The following is a 27871-nucleotide window of genomic DNA, read 5'->3' on the forward strand; positions in this document are numbered from 1 at the left end:
CTGCCCTCCCACCCTTTGCCCATATTAGCAATCTGCTTTTGTACTTTGACATCCAGGATTTCCCTAGTGAATTTTGTCACAGAAAAAAGAGAATCATCAATATCGCAGTTAAACTTGACTTTCAAAGCTAATAGTATCTCATTTGGGGGCTCAAATTTAATAAATTTTCTTTGATTCTGGGTGAGTTTTTAAACATCAAACAATGAATTGGCCAGGGTGCAGTAAAATATTTAGATCTATTGACTGTTGTTCAGAAGGGTAGAAGGCACAACACTAGTGGTTTGATGTTGATAAATTCTCAGGACCTTAATCCACATTAATGTTTTCTTTTATCTGAGTGCAGATTGGTGACAAAAAAAAAAAAAAAAAAAGAGCAAGAGAAGGTGTCCATGCATATAAAATATAAAACCTCAAGCAAAGGCATTTGTAGAATGTGATTTATTTTGTTAAGTGAGTTAAAAGCGTTCTCATCCTGACTGAAGACTAGAGAGTGTTTGTTACAGATAAATATATGCATTCTGTATTGGGACTCTGGTATGACTATTGTACTCACACTATTATACAAATTGCATTATAGTGTATGTTTTACAGCATACACTTTGACATGCAGTTATTGGCAGAAAATTCTTCAGCTCATCTTAGGAGGATAAGGATGTTTATAGCCTAGATTAGCACAAACTATGAAAGATGTCATCATGTGTGTGTGTGTTTGCTGACGTAAGGAAACCTTATGTTGTATGATAGTTCATTCATAGAGTAAGAAATAATTCAAAGTTTTACAAGCTACCCGAATGGAATAGGAAAATGAAGGTGAGGGTTCCTATCATTTATTATTACCAAGTTATATATGAAGTTGCCAAGATAAAACTAGAGATATAAATACAGGTATTTGAACAATGGTGGTTCTCCCCATTCTTGCCCTTTGCTACCTTGTAAAAACTCATTTCGTCCTGTGACTTTAAGCTAGTTGTATACTCTTTATCAAAGACACAGTGTCAAAGAGATAAAATTTTAAAACCTCTTCAGGCATAAGAAAAGTTAGGAAATATGCTTACATATGAAAACTCTTATCATTAAATTATGTGATTAAAGATGAGAGCCTACTGATCTTAAAATTAAACTGTGGAATTTTTGAGGCTTTTACTAAATTTGGAAATTAAAAATGAAAATACCTGTTTCTAAGCATTTTCTTTTATTCATATTATATAGTGAGTATTTCTCATTTGTCCAGAAGGTGGCAGTGTAATATCAACTGCATGTGATGCAGAGACTGGCTTGCGAATTGGTATTTCTCCCGTATCATATCTGTGATGTGTTTGTATTGTTGCCTTTCTGAACACTTCAAGTATAGTACAAATAGTACTGATTTTATCCATTATCTTATTTAGAAGTCATGTGACCAAGTTGGTTTATATGCATTTAATCATTAAGATTCACATTTAATAAGAGTAAAGAGGGCAAACAAACCTCTTGCTAGTGTATTTTTAAGTCTCCTTGTGTGTTGAACATGTTTGTTTTTATTCTAGAGTGGGTACTGAAGTTGTCTTGTCAAAGACTAGTGCCTAATAACTATCTTCTTTAATATATACCCATTAATACTGTTTAAATTAAATATGTTATTAAGAGAGTGTGAATAAGTAAGAGATTGCTGTTTATTTTTGATTCTTGTGGGCTTGTTTTTCCTTGTTTCCTTTTTGTTTTGAGGGTGGAACAGTGAAAAAAATAATTCAAAACCTCTTGATCAGAAGAGCTCCAGCGACTCTTCTTCCCTCTGCTCATTTCAAGCAGGAGGATGCTTTTTCTTCTTAACATTCTCCCCCAGCACTCTGAATTAGAGATTTATTTGCAACGAAAAATCAATTAGTCCTAAATTTATTCATGGATTTCAGGTCTAGCGATCAATGCAAGTCCACTCAGTGGGCTCAAGGGGACCCAGTTCATCCCAGTTAATGTGTCTGAAGGGGAATTACCATTGATGCTATTTTTTTCCCTTTAGGTCAGAGATCAGATCTCGCTGTCACGGACTGCGGCAAGTAGGAATGACTTCACCCTGCAGCTACCCAGACTGCACCTGGAGACCTTTGCAATGGAGGGGCTCAAGGGCGGGCCAGAGGTTGTAGCGTGCCAGGTTAGAGTCTAAATAACATTGTTTGCTACTGACACATGTAGAAAAATAAATTGCACATACTGGGGAGAATGGAAGAAGCCTCAAAGTCTTGCGACTAACTTAAAGGAGATGCAAATAATTTTTCCTCATTTTTCTTCTGTCATGTAACACTATGTTTCACAAGTAATTGTATTTTTTTCTTCAGAGCCTAGAACTAGCCCCTTAAATAATCAGAAAAGTATTTTTTACCAAGGAAAAAAATATATGTTTCATAGCTCAGTACAGTATTAACATTCTTTCTGGGCAGCAGACGACAATAAGACACTAGGCTGTTATCTCTTCAAGCTTGTCTGAATTTGTAGCTCTAATTCTTTTAAAATAAACCACTTTAGATAAAATTATCAGGGGAGATATTTGACATTTTTCAATGTTAATTCCAAAATATATCCAATATTCTTAGGTGGTAATTTCAACAAATCTAGAACCTAGCTCTTCTTTGCATGAAGAGTATTTTATACTTTAGTGATTAGTTTTAATGAACATTGTAATTAATATGTGCCAAAGGAGTTATTTAATTTATAAAACTCAAAGCACCAAATCATAAAACCTTAAATAACTTTAAACTTAATAAAAATATTTATTTTCAGAAGCTGCAGCTAGCCTTCTGTTCTAGATTACTGTTAGGTTATTGTGATTTTTTTTTTCCTTAGGCTTAAAAATATTTTTTAATCAGACAAAACAAAATTTAGTATGTATTTTATTCTCTCTTTAATGCCCAATTTCTTTATTACAAAAATCTATCAAAGTTATATAAACTATAGGGAGCCTGATAATTCCAAAAGAGGTTGTCCTTGTTCAATAAAACCCTAAAGTTTTCAGTGTATTTAAGAGAAATATCTCTTAAAACTCTGTCTCTGCTTCACATTTTGAGATTTGAGATGAACTTTTTCATTCTTGAAGTTTATGACCCTGTGAAATTTTAACTTTGCACAAAATTAATGTCAGTACAAGTTGGGCTATGTTAATTTTTTCCTACATGCTCCATACCCTAATTTAATTTGTTATTAGTACTCAAATTAATACTCAACAAAGAAAAAATACTTGCTTCTTTCATTAGAATGTCCACATATTATAGTAAAATATATATATATACAGCAAAGCATAAGACACTTATTTTTAGTTATAGACTAACATACTATACTATTATTTAGTTCAAGATTAAGATGTACATTTAAAATTTTATTATATGTGAGTACAATATGATTTGATATTTTTCTAGTGGTTGTAAAATAATCCTTTACTTGGTTATCTTAATTTAGAATCTCCTAGGGCTTAGTACTTGTCATAATTCACAAATAAATACTTCTCCCAAACTCTAGATTTTGATGATTTGGAAAGAGACTGATTCCTAGGAATGCCATTTTTTAAAGCAAAACATGAACTTTCTAGAGTTCTGACATCTGTGAATAGCAAGAAGGAAATGTATAAGCTTGTATTTTAAACTACTATCTTTCCCAAGTTCTGATAAAAATAGTTATATGGGTTGCCATATACCTAAACACTTAAGTTTATGTTGGTGTGCTCTAATATGCATTATAGTTTAGTAATATATGTTTTGGTTAAGTATGCAGAGAAGAGCACATGATTTGGGCCATAATAGTTTTTCAGGCGCACACGTGTGCATGCACATGCATGCAGGCATGCGATTAGTGATATGGAGTACTTTGAGGAGAAAGGCACTGTATTAGTTGAAGACCTTAATTATAATAATTATAACTGCCATTTTACTGAGCACTTACTGTGTAGCTAGTATCATGCTTAGCTCTATAAATAAGTGATCTGAATTAATTCTTACAATGGGCCTGTGAAGCAGACAGCATTATTTTCATTTTACAATTGACAAACAACAAATATAGCAGATAACTCTCCTCAGATCAACAGCAAGTAAATGGCAGGGCCTAGAGTCTGGGTTTAAGTCTAGGTATATTTGACTGAAAAGCCTGAACTGGTAAAATCTGACAGTAAAAATCAAGACATGTGTGTTAAATGGTAAGCATAAAGCCTTTGAAATCTGTGGTGGAGTTTTTCTTCCATTTATAAAGTATACATTATGCATCTGTATATGAGGTAGATCATAGTTTATGGTGTATTGTGGACACATTCACAGATAGAAAGTTTTGCTTCCATTTGATAGGCTAATATTATGGAATTCAACTTCTCACCTTTGCAGTATGTGTATGTTGTGTGTGTGTGTGTGTGTGTGTGTGTGTATGTATGTATATGTGTATATACTTACACTAAGTATGCAACATGGAATTCACTATTTGTTTAACTTTGTAATCTGTGCTGGTGAGGTGGACTGTTCAAAGTGTGCCTCACCTTTGATTACGACGAGGAGAGGCCCACTGTGCAGGATGTGGTAGTGTCTGAATTATTTGGCCAAAATATTTAACTGTCATTTAGAGCAGTAGGAGCTGACGTTTTCCTAGATAGCCACTGTCTGTTATTTCCAAGGGGGCATGCTTTCTTATAGGTATAATCCTGGATGGAGGGAAGACCAGTGAGCACAACTGAAGGCTGAGAGGATGAACGGATTACCTTATCTCTCTGAACCCAGAAGAGTGTGTGACTGATACACTCCTACAGGAGATAGTTTGGCTAGTCTCTGTGATGTGCTAGCTTTTAGCCTCAGTTTCCTGATCTGCAACCAAGTGGAATGCTAGCAGTTCCTCAGGCTTGTACTGAGTTTGGATGAGGCAGTGCATGTGAAGTGGGGAGCACAGTGCCCAGCACAAAGGCAGCAGACAAGCAGGGTGGCTCTTGTTAGTGCACACCCACATACTGCAGTATGAGACACCTTGTGAAGATGAGATCAGTGACAGTAGTATAGCTTGATTTTATTACTTTTGGGGTGTGTGGGTGTTTTTTTTTTTTGGCATGTGTTTTGTTTTTTTAAGAAATGGTGGTTGTTGTTCAGTTGCTGAATCGTGTCTGATTCTTTACATCCCCATGGACTGCAGCATGCCAGGCTTCCCTGTTCTTCACTATCTCCTGGAATTTGCTCAAACTAATGTTCATTGAGTTGGTGAGGCCACCCAACGATTTCATCCTCTGTTGACCCCTTCTCCTCCTGCCCTCAGTCTTTCACAGCATCAGGTCTTTTCGAGTGAGTTGGCTCTTTGCATCAGGTGGCCAAAGTATTGGAACTTCAGCATCAGTCCTTCCAATGAATATTCAGGGTTGATTTCCTTTAGGATTAACCGGTTTGATCTCCTTGATGTCCAAGGGACTCTCAAAAATCTTCTCCAGCACCACTTAGGATCTTTTCTTTGTATCTTTCCATTTGGTTCTTTCATTCTTTCTTGTTTCTTCAAAGCTTTTAGTTTTGGTCAAGATCAACTTTAGCTCTCTATTTACTTTTCCTTGTTACTTGATGTTCCAGTGAGGCCAAGTTGCCAGTGAACCCCTGTCTAAGATCCTATGGCAAGTTTAGAACTATTATTCCTTGGCTTTTATCTCCTTAATAGCAGCATATTAGTCTACTAGGATACTGGACAAAAAATAAAACACCTAGATTAGACAAGTTAACTTTAGCTGAAAAACCCAGTACAGTGTGAATGCAGAGGACTTTGTAAGAAAAGATATTCTGCCCGTAATTTATTAAGGTAATACCTATTACTCATTGTCTTATACTTTGAATTCTGTTTTTTCAATGGTTGTATGATGCTTTTCATATCTGGAAAATATTAGCAGACATCCAGTAAGTGTCTGTGCCTCCATTCCCATTCAACGATAACCAACACAGAACAATATCAATGTTAATATTATTGATATTATTGCATGCTTATTCCATACCAGTTACTGTGCTAAATAAACACCTTACATTTACTTTCTCATTTAATCCTTGCAACAATCCTATAAATGATGGGTGCTCTGCTTTTTCCATTTTCCAAAAGAATAAACTGAAATTTATTAAGATGAAGAAAATTGTTAAAGGTCACATATCCAGTGAGTAGGGTCACTGGTCTGTTCATTCTTTTAACCATGCCTTTCTGCCTTCTGTGCACCATGGCATAGTGGTGTGTGTGTGTGTGCGTGTGTGTGTGTGTGTGTGTGTATTTTAAGATAGCTGAGAGGAAACAAAAATAAAGAGTAGGGTCTGTCTGTAAAATATAGTTTCTTTTGTGAGAAGATCATGGCAAAAATAGAATCCAAAAGAGGTTAATGGGAAATGTTACTTAAATTGCGTATTTCAGCCTATTCATCTATAAAATGAAAATAATAGAAGTTTCAAACTGGGTGTAATGATTGAATGAGTTAATCCATTGAAGTGCTTGGAATAGTAACAGGTACATAGTAAGCACTTACTGTTTATTAGCTTTCCACCAGCGTGAAAGCTTCATGAGGCCAAGAACTTGATTTTGTTCACAGTCACACCATCAGAGCTCAGAACCCTGCCTCACACAGAGGAGGCCCCAGTGCACGAAGCCTTGATTTCAGGCACTAGACAGGTTGACTCGGGAAGCTGCTGTGCCTAAGTCTGTGCAGGCCTTTAAGAAATTTGGGATCATTTTTTAAACTTCTAAACCCACTTCATTTAAAAGGAAAAGTCCCCTGAACCATCTCGTGAAAGTGTGTAAGGCTTAGTGCACAATAACTTTACCTCTGGAAATGTAGTATGTTTTATAAATATATGTTTATAAACACTTCATTAGAAAGGCTTCATCGTGAAACCATTTATTTATGAAGATTTTAAACAATAGAGTCTTCACCATAAATCCAGTAATCCTTTAATCACCCATAACCTACTGTGTTATTATGAAGTCCTTACTTGGTATGGTTGTTTGTTATGTATTATACCCACAACTTTTGGGATACTGTGGTTTTTTTACATTTAACTTACTTTCCAGGCATAGAAATTTCTTCCAGCTATTTTGTTGTGTTTATAAAGTTAAATCATAAAAGAGCATCTTGAAAGGATTTTTTTTAATGTAGATAAGAAAGAAATAAATATCTGTACCTAAGTACTAAACTGTCAGGGAATAAAAATATCAAGAATCAGCCATGCTTAATAATTTTTTACATGTGTTCCCCGTTATACTGCTTGATGCAACAGGCTTCTAATTGTACAAGAATCATGTTCATTTGGGCACAATTAGAAATTAAAGAAATGTTAGAGAATTTTGCTTGGAAGCTTGTATTATTTAGATATTTTCTTCAACTTATTCCGTCCCCATAAATGAATTTTCAGATATCTGATTATTTTTTAAAACATGAAAATCAACCATTTTAAATGAAAATCTCACTAAATATCTATAATGCTATGTAAAATCCCCCAACTGTCCCTAAAAGACTAAATGACTTCTATTAGTTCTTTAGTTTTTTCTTTTTTAAGTATAGTTCTTTAGTTTCTGATTCTAAAAGAAAATTTTACCTTCTTTATATAATTTAGGTCTTCCCTGCTTTTCAGATGTCAGTCCTCCCTGGGTCTCACTGTCTCACAGAGTTGTCAGGGTTTAGTCTAAGAGTCTCCATGGTGAAGTAAAGAGAATATATTTTGTGACAGCTGTTTGCCTTACAGATATTCTTTTTCACTTATTTTTGAGTGCATGACTGTGCTTTGAATGTTTGACATTATTGGAAATCTGACCTTTTTGGTAAGTGGGGTCATTTTTGTACTAAAAGTATCAAAAAAGATTTGAGGATTATCTAAACTTGTTATCAGTGAGTGTGTGGTTCTCTTTAAATTCTAAAACTTGAAATATCTTTTAAATTTAAAAACATAATATGATTTTAGATTTTGGTTGTGGCATCAAAGAGAATGTTGAAACGCTACCTTCTTCAAAGGATGGCAAGTTCTTCCAAGGGAGGAGCTGTTTGTTAGGGGAAAACAATTAGCTGGAAAAATCATATAGTTCATCTGAGAACAAATGCATTTTGATGGGAAAAAAGCCATCTTTGGTCTCATTTAGAGCTTGACAGCTGTAATCTCCAATTCCACAGAATATAAATTGTGTCAATGAGGAATATAAATGTCCTGGATTTGAGCCTAACTGAAGGATGAATATAAGAATTAGTGAGTTTATTTTTCATGTTGACACCAGCAAGAATAAATGGCATTTTCTGACGTAATATTGTCAGAGAAAATATTTTTGTTATTTGTTAGTTCAAGTTTTAGAATTCTATTCTGAAGATTTGACAGTGCATATCAGACATTCAGTTTCTTCAAAACTTGCTGGTACTGCGGCTGTGAGGGATGCTAAATGAAACAAAATATGAAGAGAAGGAAGATGTTAATGTGTATAGAAGGACCAGTTTTAGGGTCTGTTGCTAATTGGGGTGAAAGTGAAAATGAAAGTGTTAGTCACTCAGTCGTGTCTGATTCTTTGTGACCCCATGGACTGTAGCCCACCAGGCTCTTCTGTTCATGGAATTCTCCAGGCAAGAATACTGGAGTGGGTTGCCATTTCCTTCTCCAGGGGATCTTTCCAACCCAGGGATTGAACCTAGGTCTCCCACATTGCAGGCAGACTCTTTACTGACTTGAGCCGCCAGGGAAGACTAGGTATAACAGTGGTTAAATAATTAAATAATAACATTTAAACATTGATTTATCCTCATTGTGAATTATGCCTTGTCCTGAATCTGTATTTTCTCCTAAGGTTACAGGACATTTTAGTTTTTGTTGACCAGGAAGACTGCTGGAAACAGCCTCACACGTCAGTCACCGTCAGAACAGATCGGGTGTCATCACCTAAGTGCCCTCACGCTCCCTGACTCCCTTCCTCCTTCCTTCCCTTCCTCACCCTCTGTGATGTACACTTTAATTTCCCCTCTTTTTTTTAGTGGTGGTGCTGGAGGGGATAGGGGATACATCAGTCAGAATTTTAGGGCAGAATCTTGAGAGTGAAAATGTGAAATTATGGGTTTTGGTCCAGATATTTTACCAGGTGTTATATGCTACCATCGTTTTCTTAGTCCCTGTATTTTATTTTAAAGGACTTGCTGTTTTAAAAAAAGTATTTTTGTTTGTAGTTAAAACATAATCTTGGGGATCAAATGATAGCTAACATTTCTTTAAAAAATAAATATCTGTTAAGACTAGAAGTACTAAAAAGTTTTTTTTTTTTTTTTTTAATGGTTAGCTGATGGGATATTTTACGTCTTGTATCATGGATTTTATTTCAGGTTAGTGGTGATCTGAAATGAGGGGTTTTCTTTCCCCCTGTTGGGACTTTAATCTCTTTGCCTTTGGAAAATCACAGGATAACATGAGGGCAAGGAAATATGTCTATATAAAGCTTCTGCTACACAGAATGTTATATTGAGGAATCTTGTGACTGACTCCTTGACTCAGCTGAAAATATTCATGAATTATTCCCTATGGATATGACCTGGTATCAGCAATCTGAACTAACACTAAGTAAAATCTGATAGGAATTATTTAAAATGAAGTCTTTTTTCCTAGTTTTTTTTGGGGGGGGGGTATCATTTCTTCCTTTTTTACTAGGGAGAATAATTTGGAAGAAAGTAAAATCATAGCCAAGTCACTATCACAAAAAGTTGAAGAGGTTATACAACTTTATCTAAAAATAATAGAATTAGCCCCAGAACAGATGGAATCCTTTCCCCATAGACATAAATTACCCAGGTAACAGGAATCCTCATTATTTTAGCTAGTGATTGTCTTTTTCTCATGGAAAACACATTGTCTTTTCTTGTGAAGGATGAGCATGAATTATCGTCCTTGTGGTACTAGGAGTGCTGCTGGGGTTCTCTGCTAATATCACCGTCTGTGAGCTTCCAGTGCTTACTTCTGGTGCATCAGCTTGTCACCTGTAACATGGAGATGATGATATGTGCCCTCCTGCATCTTGGGGCAGTTGTGAGGATCCCATGACATGGATGAAAGTACTTTGAAAATTAAACAGCACTCATAAGTAGTTTTTAAATTGTTTTCCTTTAAATATTTGGCTTATAAATGTTCCTTGATCAGGTGTAAACTCACTTATTTTCAATCTCAGGTTGAGATTTTTGCCCTTCTAAAAGACAAGAAGTAAATCAGATGATGAGGAGGTTAGCAACTGTGAATCTGTGCAATTTTCTATATGTCATTGAGTTTGCTGGAAATATCATGCTGATCAGAATGGCAATTTGGAAGAGAGAAAATAATGCCGTGTGCTGGGGAAAGAGGCAAGCGATGTAGCATTGGAGAAAGCCTGTGTGGAAAGTCAGAATGCCTGGATTGAAGTCCTGGCTCTGTAATTTAACCGTCTTGGCAGGTCACTCAATGGCCCCGAGCCCCCTATTTCCTCATCTTTAAATGGAGGTGGTGAAGCCTGTCTTGCTTTCACTCACAGAGTTGTGGGGAGATCAGATAGGATAATGTACATGTGAGGGTGCTTCTATATTGTGAAATGCGAAATTAATATAAGCTATGTTAGACTGAACTGCAAATAGGCCTGGGTTTCAGGAAAAGTAACCTAAGTACATTAAGGGAATGTTTTAGTGTTTTGACTCTTGGAGACTTTTGACTGATGACATGTTTGATACAGGTTTCATGTTAGTAGAAACATGCAATAAAAAGAATAAAATATTCGACAACTCTCGTGTTTCCTTACAGGTCAGTATAAAGCCATGGGCTGACACTTTGGTGAATGCCCACCATACACTTCTGAGTAATTATTCTACAGAGTAATTTAAGCATTACTATTGTTGTCACATGTTATTTTAAAATATTCTTTTAACTCATCTTCTTGCCTTTATTTATGCCGTTTAATTTGTTTTTTGAACATCAGATTCCAACTCTGAGATGTTAACATTATTTTGCCTGAATGTGAAATGTTTGAGACACACCAGATAAAATCAAAAACACAAAACATATGAAAGTAAAGAGCTTTTTTTTGTTGTTGTTGCAATTTTCAGTTCCAGGTAGCCCAAAGCAGAAAAGCTGCTGAATGATATGAACAGCATTTCTTTGCCATTAACATTAGGAGGCAAAAGCTAAATCCCAAACTTGACTCTCTGTATCTTTTTTTTCATTTTTGAAGGCTTATTTGAGTATAACCCTACTCGATAATACCTTTTAATGCTCATTATTTCGAGACTGAAGCCTGCGCACATTTGAACTCTCAAATGCTACAACAGAATTGCTATTCATTGCAGCTACTTGGACAAAAAAAAAAACAAAAAACACAAAACAGTGTTTGATGGACTGCCTAGGTGAAGACCTGGGAAAGGAAGGGTTATCTACAAATTGAGTGAGTTTATTATGGCTTAGTGATTTGCTGATTGATTTCATTTGCTGTCAGTTAAGGCTCTCTTAGTGTCAGTTTTCTTTGCATAATGCCTTGAAATAAAGACCGATGAAGTTCTTCAGATTGATGCCGCTTATATAAACTGACCCTGATTTGCCCTATTCTGCGTGACAAGTTAAGTGACAGCAGTGAGAGGAAAATCCAGCAATGAATATGCAACTTACCGATTAAGGGAAATGCAGTAAATCATTCAGTCTAAAACTAGGTACAAAATAATTTCTTGTAATAATTCCACAGATGCCTTGAGTTTCATTAAACAGACTATTATTAGTCTCAAGAGTGTATGTGTGTGGGGTTGTGTGTGCATGTTGATAGAGACAGGCAGATAGGGAGAGGGACAGAAAGAGACAGAGGACTGAATTAAAAAAGAGAACTAAAAGTGATCCTAAATCTTTTCATATAAAGTAAATCTTCCTCTCCCCATTTAAACTTGGAATTGTCAGAACCATGGTTTAAAAAATAGCTTATTTGAGGTTGTATAATGCTGTGTATTAGGTAACCAATGAAACATAGGGTCATTTTGAAGCTTTAAATGCTTTTCAGTTTCAGAGCTTTCTAGTAAAGTACTGGTAGCTTTTCTTTTTCTTTCAATGGCCAAAGTTTCACAGTGCTGATTAAAAAGATGTGGAACTTTTACGGGGAAGACTAACTTAAGAAGTAACTCACTGAGAAAAACATGAAACACTAACATCTTAATATCTGTTCTGAGTGAGAGCTGTTTCACTCATAGCCCGTTTCCCCTGTGGAGTGTGTGACATTGCTTCCATATTGCAGAGCACTCTTTTGTTCGGAGTATATTTGATGATGCATATTAATCAAAATGAACCTGAGTTGGTGTAGTTTCCTTAGGATCAAAAGGGCAACGTAGAAAACAGAGCACCAAAGTGAAGAAAGCACCAGGTTCTGTTCTGGTGGTAGGAAGTCAGCAAAGTGGCATATCACAAACCTAAGTGATATCTGTGATGTGTTTAAAAGAGGCATACATTCCATGTTTGCCAACAAGGCTTTAAAAAGTCCTCAAACCTTAGATCTTTGATGAATGGTTATCTGGTAGAATGATGTACCCACAACATTTAAAATTTAGAAGCAGCAGCCCTATGTCTTTAATCCTTCTAAAACTGAGAAGGAAATCATGATTAAATTAAAACATGCTGCTTAACTTTGTATATTTATTAAGTTATGTCATGGGACAAAATAGAAAAAAACATCTTAAAAAAAAATACTTATGTATCTATTTGGCTATGCCAGGTCTTAGTTGGGGCATGCAGGGTCTGGTTCCCTGACCAGGGGTCAAACCTGGGCCCCCTGTCTTGGGAGCATGGAGTCCCAGCCACTGAAACACTGAGAAAGTCCCTGAAGAGGAGAATCTTTGAGACACTTAGCACAGTGACTTACACTAAGCCCTCAACAGAGAGCAGTTAGGATTATTACTCTTGAGACAGTGGGTGTGAATTGAGGAATGTTACGATTCTTCATAAAATAAGAAGGGATTCTTTATTTTGCACTAGTCTTTTTGCAAATCAAAGGCACATTTCTGTTCCATGTGAGTAGGACTCTCCTGAGACATTCTTTTCAGGCCCCTCCCCTTTCTTTATGTTCTGAAAGCAGAGTAGATATGAAATTCCTGGTCACATAAACTGCTTATCTTTTCTTGCATATCTTTCTAATTTGTTCACACTGGGTAAGGTGATGCAGACTCCTGGAGGGTCTGGAGAAGTAGCTGCCCTAGTGTCCAGACATGTTCCTGGTAAGAAGAGCAAGGTCACTGGGAGCCTACGGGCCTAGTTTTCACATCTCTGATAGCTGGTAATGCATGGGAGGCCTAGGAACCAAGGTAGCCTTTGCATCAAAGTTTTCTATTTATTCTAGAAGGAAAATGGAAATATAATTTGAGAGTATTTATTTATTGCATTGGTTATAGCTTTATTTATCTTTATTTTTTATTTTAGTTTAATTGAGATATAATTGACATACAGCACTGTATAAGTTTAAGGTATATAGCATAAGTTGACTTACATATAGTATTGGGAAATGATTACCATAGTAAGTTTAGTGAACATCCATCATCTCATATATAAGAAAGAAAGAAAAAAATGTTTTTCTCCTTGTGATGAGAACTCTTTGAATTTACTCTCTTGACAACTTTCAAATCTACCCCACAGCAGTGTAAACTATAGTCATCATGTTTTACATTATATTCCTGGTACTTACTTATCTTGGAACTGGAAGTTTGTATCTTTTGACCACCCTACTTCAGCCAGTTCCCCCTCCCCTCACCTCCAACCTCTGGTAACCATAAGTCTGATCTTTTTTTTTTCCCCCCGAGTTATTTTTTTTTTAATTCTTTAATTAAGTGAGATCGTAACGGTATTTGTGTTTCTCTGTCTGACTTATTCCTCTTAGCATAATGCCCTCGAGCTCCATCCATGTTGTCACAAATGGTGGGAATTTCTTTTTTTTTAATGACTGAAATATATATATATGTGAAGAAGGCTGAGTGCCGAAGAATTGATGCTTTTAAACTGTGGTATTGGAGAAGACTCTTGAGAGTCCCTTGGACTGCAAGGAGATACAACCAGTCCATTCTGAAGGAGATCAGCCCTGGGATTTCTTTGGAAGGAATGATGCTAAAGCTGAAACTCCAGTACTTTGGCCACCTCATGCGAAGAGTTGACTCACTGGAGAAGACTCTGATGCTGGGAGGGATTGGGGGCAAGAGGAGAAGGGGACGACAGAGGATGAGATGGCTGGATGGCATCACTGACTTGATGGACGTGAATCTGGGTGAATTCTGGGAGTTGGTGATGAACAGGGAGGCCTGGCGTGCTGCCATTCATGGGGTCGCAAAGAGTCGGACACGACTGAGCGACTGAACTGAACTGATATAAATATACATATAGACTTTATCCTTTCATCTGTTGGTCGACAGTTGGATTGTTTCATGCCTTGGCTATTGTAAATAATGCTGCTATGAATTTATGGATGCAGATATGTCTTTGACATAGCATGTTTGTTTCTTTCTGATATGGTCCCTGAAGTAGAATTGCTGGATCGTTTTTCATTTGGGGAGGAACTTTTATACTGTTTTCCATAGTTGCTGTATCAATTTACAATACCACTGACAGTGTACTTGGGTTTCCTTTTGTCCACATCCTCACCAGCGTTTGCTATCTTTTGTCTGTTTGACTTGATGATAACCGTTCTAAGATACCAGGTGACATCTCTTTGTGGTTTTGATTTGCATTTCCATTTCCCTGACGATTGGTGATGTTGAGTACCTTTTCACGTGCCTGTTGACGATTTATATGTGTTTTTGGGAAAATGTCTTTTAGAGCCTTTGCCCATTTTTAATGGATTATTTATCATGATATTGAGTTTTATGAATTCTTTATAACTTTTGAGAGTATTTAGAGACCAATTCAATCTAGTAAATTGGCTTTAAAAAGTAAAATGATCAGCTCTTTCAATCATATAGATTTGGGTATGGCTAACATCAATGATCGGAGAAGGCAATGGCACCCCACTCCAGTACTCTTGCCTGGAAAATCCCATGGATGGAGGAGCCTGGTGGGCTGCAGTCCATGGGGTTGCTAAGAGTCGGACACGACTGAGTGACTTCGCTTTCACTTTCATGCATTGGAGAAGAAAATGGCAACCCACTCCTGTGTTCTTGCTTGGAGAGTCCCAGGGACAGGGGAGCCTGGTGTGCTGCCGTCTATGGGGTCACATAGAGTCAGACACAACTGAAGCAACTTAGCAGCAACATCAATGATGCACCATATACCTGCTAAGAACAGGGTATTGTACTGTGCTGTGGGATACAGAAGTGACTCAAATATCTTTCCAACAGGAATATGAAATTTATGATAGAAATGAGGTGAAAAAATGATTGCTTATTTTTCATGCCTTATCTTTGTAGGAGAGGCATAGATAAAGTACCATAGCCTGATCTGTAGAAAATGAAAGAAAGTGAAGTCGCTCAGTTGTGTCTGACTCTTTGCGACCCCATGGATTGTATGTAGCCTACCAGGCTCCTCCATCCATGGGATTTTAAGAGTGCTAGAGTGGGTTGCCATTTCCTTCTCCAGGGGATCTTCCCGACCCAGGATCGAACCTGGGTCTCCTGCATTGTAGGCAGACGCTTTACCGTCTGAGCCATGAAGGAAGCCATGTGATCTGTAGAGGAGAATGAAATTCATTCTTGCTGGGAAGAATAGGAGAGGCTTCATAGAGGAGGTGGCATTTGAGTAGGCCTTGAAGGTAATGCAGTTAAATATCCCCTTTCATGTAAATTGGTACTGTCAGGAAATACAAATGGGAAATATCTGGCGTTTGAGCTTGAACCGCTGTAGTTCTGGAGCAGTGACATCTATGGAATTGTCTCATCTGAAAACAGGGTAGAACTAAATGATTGGTAAGGTTCTTTTCAGTTAATTAAGCTCAGTTGTAAATAAATTATCCTCTCTGCCAGATTTCATGACAGTCTTCTTATTTGTTCCTTCATAATGCACAAAAAGTAAATTCGTTGATTTAGTTGAATATCAGAAAGCACATTAGAACCACTTTGTCCTTAAAACAATATAATAACAAACTTTTTCAGAGTGATGCTGTTAAAGTGCTGCAATCAATATAAAGCAAATTTGGAAAATTCAGCACTGGCCACATGACTGCACAAGGTCAGTTTTCATTCCAATCCCAAAGAATGGCAATGCCAAAAAAATCTTTAAACTATCACCCAATTGCACTCATTTCATGTGCTAGGGAAGTAATGCTTAAAATCCTTCAAGCTAGGCTTCAATGGTACACAAACCGAGAACTTCCAGATGAACAAGCTGGATATAGAAAAAGCAGAGGAACTCAAGATCAAATTGCCAACATTCTCTGGATCACAGAAAAAGCAAGGGAATTCTGAGAAACATCTACTTCTGCTTCTTTGACTACACTATAAAACCTTTGGCTGTATGGATCACAACAAACTGTGGGAAATTCTTAGAGACAGAAATATCAGACCACCTTACCTTCACCCTGAGAAACCCCTATGCCTGTCAAGAAGCAACAGTTAGAACCGAACATGGAACAATGGACTGGTGCCGGGGTCCTGCCCCGGCTGATCCAGGGTGTTCGAAGCGGGGACGGCGTCGGCGACCTATTTATTTATTTAAATATTTTATCAAAGATATAAAGAGTAATAGGATGAGGATATCTCAGTAGGAAAATTCAGTGGAGAAAAGAGGCTGAGTAGCTTGGTTTATGCGGGAGACCAATAAAACTTCAAGACAAGAAGTTTGCACCACTTACGTAGGCCGCAGGCGTCCTTCCGTTCTCCCGAAGGAGAGGAGACACTGAGGCCTCCCCGGTCGGATCTTAGAAGCCCAGGCATAATTAGTAAGCATGGTGGGTTCCGCGCTCCAGATGGAGACTCAACCAGAGTGAGAGAGAGAGACATGGGGAGACCAGTATTTCGAGAAACTGATCCCAATTCTTTATTTTCCATGGTCTACTTTTATACACTGAGATGTTATGCAAAAGTCACGCGGGGTCAGCAGTCCTGACTTTTATCAAAGTCAGGTGCTTCATACAAATGTATACAGAGGTCTTAGGGGTGTTACATCATCTTCTGGCCAGGGGGGCCTGCTGACAATTTACGACCCTCTCCTTGTGACAGTGGTCAGTCAATCAGGACACTTATTTCTCCAGGGCTGATTATTCTCAAAACAGACGCCACCCAAATAAAGTTACATTCCTACAGGGTGAGGGTGTAGTGGGTTTTAGTTAAGGAAAGAATTTACTTAGCCTAAGGTCTAACGTGATTAATATCAAAGGTTAATTCTATATATTCATTAATGTGTGTAAGGGCAGGGGATGTGGAGACTTAGCAACAAACATTGGCTCAACAAATGAAAAACCCTTCACCAACACAATTTCTAATCAGCCCATTATACTTATACTAATAGTTTTCTAACTTCTCTAAAGAACCTGTTTTTAGAGGGTTTAAAGCATCTTGTGCCTCTCACGGTTGGGAGGCTGTGAGCAATCACATGTGGCCGGACAAGCCTGTCAGGCAGGCTAGAGAACCTTCAGAGGAGTTTGTAGGTTAAAACACTCTTGTCACACCCAAGAGTTTTTATTAACTGGAGCTCTAGGTTAACTCCTTCTCCGAAAGAGGTGGTGGGGGACAGCCCCCCGTAAAGTCAGAGGTGTAGGTAAGAGCACAAAGTAGTAAAGTAGGCAGGCTCTGGTTATGGGGGTAGATGCTCGAGGAGTTCCAGGGGGACTCCTGAGGCTCGATCCCGCCTTTGCGTATGTCGAGCCTCCTTCCTCATGACCTTTGTCACGGGCGGAGTACCTCACTCTGGCCCCCAACAGACTGGTTCCAAATTGGGAAAGGAGAATGTCAAGGCTGTATATTGTCACCCTGCTTATTTAACTTATATGCAGAGTATATCATGTGAAATGCCAGGCTGGATGAATCACAAGCTGCAATCAAGATTGCCGGGAGAAGTGTCAATAACCTCAGATATGCGGATGACACGACCTTTATGGCAGAAAGCCAAGAGGAACTAAAGAGCCTCTTGATGAGGGTGAAAAAGGAGAGTGAAAAACCTGGCTTAAAACTCAACATTCAAATAATGAAGTTCATGGCATCTGGTCCCATCACTTCATGGCAAATTGAAGGGGAAACAATGGAAACAGTGATAGACTTTATTTTCTTGGGCTCCAAAATCACTTCAGATGGAGACTGTAGCTATGAAATTAAAAGATGCTCCTTGGAAGAAAAGCTGTGACAAACCTAGACAATGTATTAAAAAGCAGGGATATCACTTTGCTGACAAAGGTCCATATAGTCAAAGCTGTGGTTTTTCCAGGAGTCAGGTACAGATGTGAGAGTTCGACCATAATGAAGGCTGAGTGCCGAGGAGCTGATGCTTTAAACTGTGGTGCTATAGAAGACTCTTGAGAGTCCCTTGGACTGCAAGGAGATCAAACCAGTCACTCCTAAAGGCAATCAACCCTGAATATTCACTGGAAGGAGTGATGCTGAAGCTGAAGTTCCAATACTTTGGCTACCTGATGGGAAGAGCCGACTCATTGGAAAAGACTCTGATGCTGAGAAAGATTGAGGGCAGGAGGAGAAGTGGGTGACAGAGGATGAGATGGTTGGATGACATCATTGACTCAATGGACATGAGTTTGAGCAAATTCTGGAAGATAGTAAAGGATAGGGAAGCCTGGTGAGCTGTAGTGCATGGGGTCACAAAGAGTTGGACATGACTGAGCACCTCAACAATATTTATGTGCTTAAATGAATTCTGTTACAGAATAGAAAGTTTAGAAATTACTGAAGTAGATGATAACTCTGACTAAAGCATGTACATTCCTAAACTAATTTGATATATATCAAAATAAGAATGGGATCATGATAAGAAAAGAATTGCTCTTAACAAAGGCATGAAATATTTTCTTTGTTTCTCTCTTTACTGATTTGCTTTTCTTTAGATATATTTAAAATTGTTCATATTGGATTCAATTAAACCACAGAGAAGTATACCAACTAAATGGCTTTTTAGCACCTTTGTAAAAATTGATGGAAAGACATCATGAATTTCCTTTGCTGAGATTCATAAAGCTAACAGTTTTTTGTGAAAAGAGGAAAGACAAGTGTTCAACGTTGTGTGTGTATTAATATATTTATTCTTTATCAGTAGTTTAGATCAAGTACACTTTCTGAATGCTGTCCATTTTGAGAAACTGGATTGGACAGTTTTTCTTTGGTGGTGAACAATTAGCTTTCATCCCTGAAAGTAATTTATGTCTATAACTTTTCTTTTTGTATTAACACCACTCCTTTAAGAAAATTTGCATGCTGAACCCACAAAGACCAAAATTAGGTTGTGTTTTTTGTTACACTGTCAAATTTGATTAAAGTAGTTGGATCTTGGTAGGTTGATTATGGAACAGACAAATGGGGAGTGCTGGTTATCACTTTGGTCTCCAAAAAGCATAAATCAGAGAGAAGTTATTAGAATATAAAGTACCCTTTGTTAAGCTCCAGATAGCTTTTGAATTTGGATAAATAAGCACTCTCAGTATTGTCCACATTATTACTGAAATGGAAGGTCTCACTAGCTCTAAAATGAAGAACCCTACCATATTACATGTTGTTAATTCAGTCAGGCTTCACAAGTAAGTATGGTAAGTATGGAACTCCTGCTCAGTATCCAGCCCTATGCATGACTGAGATGACAGAGGATGGATGGGCATTTTGGGAGAAGGAGTTAAAACAAGAATCCCAAATGTTAGTTCCTAATAGAGAAAGAACAAAACAAGCACTAATAAGGGATCTGTCACGGGCCAACACGTAGGCCTGGGAGCCTTTGTGGAATATGGAGACTTGGACAGGGTCTGAATGTATCACTAATCTTGTTTTACATCCTCCTTGAGAAAACTTTTTGAACAAGAAAAGTTCTGTCTTTTTTGAGGAGATTGTCTACTCTATTAGTGTTTCACCCATTCAGTGTCACTGTGAAATCTTAAAGTGTGTTACTGCCCCAGCTTAATAAATGGGAATCAGAGCTTGCCTCCTCTCTTCATATACAGGTAAATGGCTTTACCTCGGCCTTCAAATAAACTTCAGCTGACTTGTGTTGGCCATGGGCTCTTCACAGTCTGGTCTTGACTCTCCAGCTTCCTTCTCCCAGAGCTCTCCACCTCATTCACTGAGAATATAGCAATAGATACGTAATAGCAGTACTGGCCTTTTGGTTTAACTTGGATGCGGCAGGTACAGTTCCATTTCTGAGGCCTTCTACTTGCTGGTCCCTTTTCTTGATGGGCTCTCACCAGGTGTTCATGAAGCCCAGTCCTTCCCTTCTTGCATGTCTTCACTTAAATATTGTCTGTTGGAAGCCTTCTCTCATCACTCACTCAAATAGCTTCCCTCCTCCCATCATACTTTATAGCCATGACTGCTTTATTTTCCTTCACAGCATATGAACTCTTATTTTCCTCTCGCTGGAATGTAAGACCCATGCGGGCATGGCTTGATGTTTAGCACAGTATCTTCAACACCTGGAACATAACAGATGCTCAGAAATATTTGTTGAATACGTTAACTAATGGATTGGATTTTTCTCTGTTGTAGACTTTTCAAGAGGCAGTTGTTGTTGTTCAGCTGCCTAGTTGTGTCCAACTCTCTGTGGCCCTATGGATTGCAGCACGCCAGGCTTCCCTGTCCTTCGCTATCTCCTGGAGTTTGCTCAAACTCATGTCTATTGAGTCAGTGATGCCATCCAACCATATCATCATCTGTCACCCCCTTCCTTCTACCTCTATCTTTCCCAGCATTAGGGTGTTCTCAAGAGGCAGAGCTGTTTGCATATAAAAGAGCAAGGAGTCTGGAATCAGATGGACCACTGATTTCCAGTTGTGCCATTTATTAGCAATGTGCCCTTAAGACAGTTAGTTATGGACTCTGAACATCAGTAGTTTTAGATATAACATTATACTAAGTAATTCCTATTTTGCAAGGACAGTGTAAAGATTGGAGATGATGCATGTAGCCACAGAAAACAGACCATGCTCAGATTTTCTTATACTTCATTTACTGTGACAAGAAAATGCTCTTCTTTTGCATGAGCAGTCTAAATCATCCTGCAGAGGTGTGTCTATTACTTGATAAGAAATAGAGATTAGTCGAAGTAACTGATCTCTGAAGAATATACTCATAGTTATCAAAAGTTTATATAAACATTTCCATATATCAGTGCCAGATGTTATGGTTTTGACATTTAGTCAAAGCCAGACTTCCTGAATTCCAGCTCACACCATCAGAGTTCAATAAAAATATTCATTTTTACACTCATACAGTGCTAAGTCTTATCTGTATGTCAATAGAATTTGAAGCAGGCTAGTAAATCTCCATTGTCAAACTCACAGTGATGTCAAGATATAGTAGGTTCCAAAGAAATGGTAACTATAATAATATTTTTTTTTTTCTGATGGAGAGCTGAAGTAGTAAAGCTACGTTTCTTCATGGTTTCCTATGGCCCTGCAGTTATTTGTTTGTTGTTGTTGTTGTTGCTAAGTTGTGTCCAACTCTTTCCAACCCCATGGAATGAGGCACGCCAAGCTTCCCTGTCTTTCACTGTTTCCTGGAGTTAGTGATGCCAGCCAGTCATCTCATCCTCTGTTGCCCCCTTCTCCTCCTGCCTTCAGTCTTTCCCAGCATCAGGGTCTTCTCCAATTAGTCAGCTCTTCATATCAGGTGGCAAAATATTAGAGCTTCAGCTTCAGCATCAGTCCTTCCAGTGAATATTCAGGGTTGGTTTCCTTTAGGATTGACTGGTTTGATCTCCTTGCAGTCCAAGAGACTCCAAAGATTCTTCTCCAACACCATAGTTCAAAAGCATCAATTCTTCTTTATGGTCTAACTCTCACATCCATACATGAGTACTGGAGAAACCATAGTGTTGACTGTGTGGACCTTTGTTTGTAAAATATGATGCTTCTGCTTTTTAATATGCTATCTAGGTTTCTCATAGCTTTGCTCCTTTTCTTCCAAGGAGCAAGCGCCTTTTAATTTCATGGCTGCAGTCACTATTTGCAGTGATTTTGGAGCCCACCCCAAATAGTCTGTCATTGTTTCCATTGTTTCCCCATCTATTTGCCATGAAGTGATGGGACCAGATGCCATGATCTTAGTTTTTTTGAAAATTGAGTTTCAAGCCAGCTTTTTCACTCTCTTCTTTCACCCTCATCAAGAGGCTCTTTAGTTCCTCCTCATTTCTGCCATTAGTGTTATCATCTGCATATCTGAGGTTGTTGATATTTCATCTAGCAATCTTGATTCCAGCTTGTGATTCATCTAGCCTAGAATTTTTCATGCTATCTTTGCATAGAAGTTAAATAAGTAGGGTGACATATACAGCCTTGATGTACTCCTTTCCCAGTTTTGAGCTAGTTCATTGTTCCATGTCTGGTTCTAACTGTTGCTCCTTCACCAGCATAGAGGTTTCTCAGGAGACTGGTAAGATGGTCAGGTATTCCCATCTCTTTAAGAATTTTCCACAGTTTGTTGTGATCCACACAGTCAAAGACTTTAGTGTAGTCAATGAAGCAGAAGTAAATGTTTTTCTGAATTCCCTTGCTTTTTCTATAATCCAGCAGATGTTGGCAATTTGTTCTTGAGTTCCACTGCCTTTTCTATATCCAGCTTGTACATCTGGAAGTTCTTGGTTCATGTCCTGTTGAAGCCTAGCTTGAAGGTTTTGAGTATTACCTCCCTGGCACATGATTTGAGTGCAATTATATGGTAATTTGAACATTCTATGGCATTGCTGTTCTTTGGGATTGGAATGAAAACTAACCTTTTGCAGCCGTGTGAGCACTGCTGAGTTTTCTAAATTTGCTTTATATTGAGTGTAGCACTTTAACAGCATCATCTCTGTTACTCACGAACTGAACTACTGTCACTTTGTCCGGCCTTCTTTTCCAACATGTTAGTAAACACAGTGACAGTTCTATAATTGACCTATATGGTGAGCGTTTTGTATATGTCTTAAATTTTTAAGTCGCTATAGCAAGGGAATTTCATTACTACTACTGCTGCTGCTGAGCTACAACTTCTACTATCATTATTATAGTCCATATTCTTACTGTATTGTGGATATTTATTATATATGTCCATATGCAGTAGTTTCCATGAGGAGCTTTTTTCAGACTCTGATTATTTTGATGATTTCTTTTTCATATTCTTACCAGAAGCCAATATGTCATTTCTTATCCCTTTGGTCTTTCTCTACATTAAGCTCTAGCATAATAAGAATAGTCGTCATCATCAGTCTAGATGCTGCATTTAGCCTCAAATTGGCCTTGATTCAGTTCTGGTTGCAAATAATATGTTTGACAAAGAATTGGCCTTGTTTTAGGCACATTCAAGTTATATATGCCATGGTTGAGTGGAGGCCAGAAAAAAGTTGAGAGTCTAAACACGATACAAAGAAAACATCATCTTAAAAAATCTGATGCAAAAGTATTCTACAACCCTGCTGAATATGGTTTCCCATGAGGCTTCTTCTCATACCTGAAAAGCTACTATATTTTACATCCTTCAAAGTGGTGCCAGTAAAAATTTTTAGTGATGGGATAAGTTAAGTCCAGGGCCATTTCAGATGGCAAGAAGGGGAAATGAACTTAGATTCTCTTTTTCTTAATAACACTGAGAAAAACCTACCTGAACTACATGCAGCATCACGTTAAATCAATTTATGGTTTTTTGTTTTAATTGTGCTTGACTTCAGGAGGTTGTACATTTGCACCCCAATTTTTTGTACTAATTACTTGACACATTTACTATCTTTATCATTGTCACTATTACCACTGAAAAGCATTTTAATCTCTGTGTGCATATTGCATTAAGTATCTGGTTGTGCATAATTTTAATCATTCTCTGTACTAAATAAATAGGAGTGTACAGTCTTAAGTGGATATCAGTGTTCCAGACCAGTCTCTCAGGGACACATAGTAATTACAGTACACGCACACAACCCCTAGGATATTAAAGGTCAAAGTGAGCTGTCTAACAATGGAAAACCATCTCATCTGAGACAGAGGGAAAAGAGAACCAGGTTTACCAAAATTGTTATTTCTACATAAAAGAAAGGTCATTTCTCTGCTAGCTAATGTTTCAATATGGCAAGGTAAAAGTTTTCCCCAGTCTTAGTACAAAAAATGAAAATATAACTTTTTGGAATCCCATTCCTTCTGTACATATATCCAGTATGCCTAGATGTCATTCAGAATGAGAAATTGAGTCAGATGAGCTAATCCTATATAGGTAGGATTTATGATGTCATTGTTTTGGTATTTTCCTTGTAAAGTCCTGTACCAATATCAGATCCTTAAGTCAGCCTGCTGAGAGATGCACAGCACACTCTCATTTTATGTATATAAGTCAATTAAATACACTAGGAGTTGTTTTCCAAATTTTGTCTTTTTTTAATTATCTTCTATTGTGTGGATAATACTACATTTGCTATAGTTTATAATCTTAATATAATTTTTTCTCATTAAAATAACCTGACAACTTCCTTTCATATTACATTTTGGTAAAATCAAAAGATGCTTTGGAGAAAGTATAGATTTTATGTGACATATTTGGATAGTATAGAGATTCATTGACTTGTAAATGTTTACTGAATTCATTCTACAGAATGAGTGAAGTCCCCAAGAAAATTTCACCTTAAATAAATATTTATTTCCATTACAGAAGCAAGAATTATTAGCTCAGAGTCAGTGTAGTGTAATAATTATTAATGAGTTTGATATCTTTGAGAATCTTGGTTTCATAGCAGAATTCAAGAGGGGCTTGCTTTTTTAAAAAAATTGTTATTTACTTCATTTTTGGCTGCACTGGGTCTTCATTGTACCACATGGGCTTCCATTGAAGTGGTATCTCTTGTTGCGAAGCATGGGCTCTAGTGTGCATGAATTCACTAGTTGCGGTGTGTGGGCTCAATAGTTGTAGCACACAGGCTTAGTTGTCCCGAGGCATGTAGAATCATCTTGGACTAGGGAAATAAACGTGAGTGCCTTGCATTGACAGTCAGGTTGTTAACCACTGGACCACCAGGGAAGTCCATGGGCTTTGCTTTTGTACCTTTTTCAGTTAATAGAGGAGAAAACTGAAATTAGCAAAAATGAGTGTTGTGATAGACTACTGGCACAATTTTGTGAAACTTAGAGAGCTTAGTTGAATTCTACTGATTTAAGTGAGAAACTTTGTATGATAGACAGCCAAAACAAAGCAAAAAAAAACAACACTAAAACAGTCCAAAGCAAATGGGAAAACTTGCAACACATAGGGTGAGCATGGGCTTTGGAATTGGACAGATGTGGATTCGAAACCTAGTTCCTTTCTTTATTAGCTAGCGGACCTTGCATAATGTACTCAGCATTGCTAAACCTTAGTTTCTTGTTCTATAAAATAGAAATAATGTGAGTCTTGCAAGGTTATAGTTAGAATTGCAAAAATATACAAACCTCATAATATGGAGTCTTGTTTGTGGTTTAGTTGCTGAGTCGTGTCTGACTCTTTTGCAACTCCATGGACAGTAGCCCACCAGGCTCCTCTATCCACGGGATTTCCCAGGCAGGAATCCTGGATTGGGTTGCCATTCCCTTCTCCAGGGGATCTTCCCAACCTCAGGACTGAACCCATGTCTCTTGCATTGGCAGGAAGGTTCTTTACCACTGAGCCATTAGGGAAGCCCAATATGCTGTCTGGCACATAGTAATTATTGTTAGAACTGGGATCCCAGTAAGCCTTAGTGATAGGGGCTCTATAGGAAGTGAGAACACCTTGGGCAAAGATTTGGTCCAGCCTAGGCTTTATTGACTTACCATACATTCCTTAGTGATTGGGGCTCTATAGGAAGTGAGAACACCTTGGGCAAAGATTTGGTCCAGCCTAGGCTTTATTGACTTACCATACATTCCAGTACATTTGTAGAGTATGGATTCACCTCCCTCCTTGGGTTTTTTTTTAAATTAATTAATTAATTTTAATTGGAGGCTAATTACTTAACAATATTGAAGTGGTTTTTGCGATACATTGACATGAATCAGCCATGGGTGTACATGTGTTCCCCATCCTGAACCCCCCTCCCACCTCCCTCACCATCCCATCCCTCAGGGTCATCCCAATGTACCAGCCCTGAGCACCCTGTCTCATGCATCAAACCTGGGCTGGTGATCTGTTTCATATATGATAATATACATGTTTCAATATTATTTTCTCACATCATCCCACCCTTGCCTTCTCCCACAGAGTCCAAAAGACTGTTCTTTACATCTGTGTCTCTTTTGCTGTCTCGCATATAGGGTCATCATTACCATCTTTCTAAATTCCATATATATGTGTTAGTATACTGTATTGGTGTTTTTCTTTCTGACTTACTTCACTCTGTATAATAGGCTCCAGTTTCATCCACCTCATTAGAACTGATTCACATGCATTCTTTTTAATGGCTGAGTAATATTCCATTGTGTATATGTACCACAGTTTTCTTATCCATTCGTCTACTGATGGACATCTAGGTTGCTTCCACATCCTGGCTATTGTAAACAGTGCTGCGATGAACATTGGGGTACATATGTCTCTTTCAACTCTGGTTTACTTAGTGTGTATGCCCTATTTCCAGTTTTTTAAGGAATCTCTACACTGTTCTCCATAGTGGCTTTACTAGTTTGCATTCCCACCAACAGAATAAGAGGGTTCCCTTTTCTCCACACCCTCTCCAACATTTCTTGTTTGTAGACTTTTGAATAGCAGCCATTCTGACCAGTGTGAGGTGGTACCTTATTGTGGTTTTGATTTGCATTTCTCTGATAATGAGTGATGTTGAGCATCTTTTCATGTGTTTGTTAGCCATCTGTATGTCTTCTTTGGAGAAATGTCTGTTTAGTTCTTTGGCCCATTTTTTGATTGGGTCGTTTATTTTTCTGGAATTGAGCTGCAGAAACTGCTTGTATATTTTTGAGATTAATTCTTCGTCAGTTGTTTCATTTGCTATTATTTTCTCCCATTCTGAAGGCTGTCTTTTCAACTTGCTTATAGTTTCCTTCATTGTGCAAAAGCTTTTAAGTTTAATTAGGTCCCATTTGTTTCTTTTTGCTTTTATTTCCATTACTCTGGGAGGTGGGTCATAGAGGATCTTGCTGTGATTTACGTCGGAGAGTGTTTTGCCTATGTTCTCCTCTAGGAGTTTTATAGTTTCTGGTCTTACATTTAGATCTTTAATCCATTTTGAGTTTATTTTTGTGTATGGTGTTAGGAAGTGTTCTAGTTTCATTCTTTTACAAGTGGTTTTACAGTTTTCCCAGCACCACTTGTTAAAGAGATTGTCTTATCTCCGTTGTATATTTTTGCCTCCTTTGTCAAAGATAAGCTGTCCATAGGTGCATGGATTTATCTCTGGGCTTTCTAGTTTGTTCAAGTGATCTATATTTCTGTCTTTGTGCCAGTACCATACTGTCTTGATGATTGTAGCTTTGTAGTATAGCCTGAAGTCAGGTAGGTTGATTCCTCCAGTTCCATTCTTCTTTCTCAAGATTGCTTTGGCTATTTGAGGTTTTTTATATTTCCATACAAATTGTGAAATTATTTGTTCTAGTTCTCTGAAAAATACCATTGGTAGCTTGATAGGAATTGCATTGAACCTGTAGATTGGTTTGGGTAGTATACTCATTTTCACTATATTGATTCTTCCAATCCATGAACATGGTATATTTCTCCATTTATTTGTGTCCTCTTTGATTTCTTTCATCAGTGTTTTATAGTTTTATATATATAGGTCTTTTGTTTCTTTAGGTAGATATATTCTTAAGTATTTTATTCTTTTCGTTGTAATGGTGAATGGAATTGTTTCCTTAATTTCTCTTTCTGTTT

The 27871-nt window shown here is 37.7% G+C and overlaps 1 protein-coding gene across 9 annotated transcripts in view; it reads left to right on the forward strand.

Moving 5' to 3' along the window:
* The window catches only part of CCDC171 (coiled-coil domain containing 171), a 344777-nt gene that overhangs the window by 248072 nt on the left and 68834 nt on the right, over positions 1-27871 (forward strand). For all 9 annotated transcript variants that reach the window (XM_010857037.1, XM_010857035.1, XM_010857032.1 and 6 more), the window contains one exon: positions 1997-2128. In XM_010857037.1, the coding sequence (XP_010855339.1) occupies positions 1997-2128 (132 nt within the window). The remainder of the gene's footprint in view (positions 1-1996; positions 2129-27871) is intronic.

This window comes from Bison bison, unplaced genomic scaffold (assembly GCF_000754665.1).
Source record: "Bison bison bison isolate TAMUID 2011002044 unplaced genomic scaffold, Bison_UMD1.0 scf7180017864376, whole genome shotgun sequence".
Lineage (NCBI taxonomy): Eukaryota > Metazoa > Chordata > Mammalia > Artiodactyla > Bovidae > Bison > Bison bison.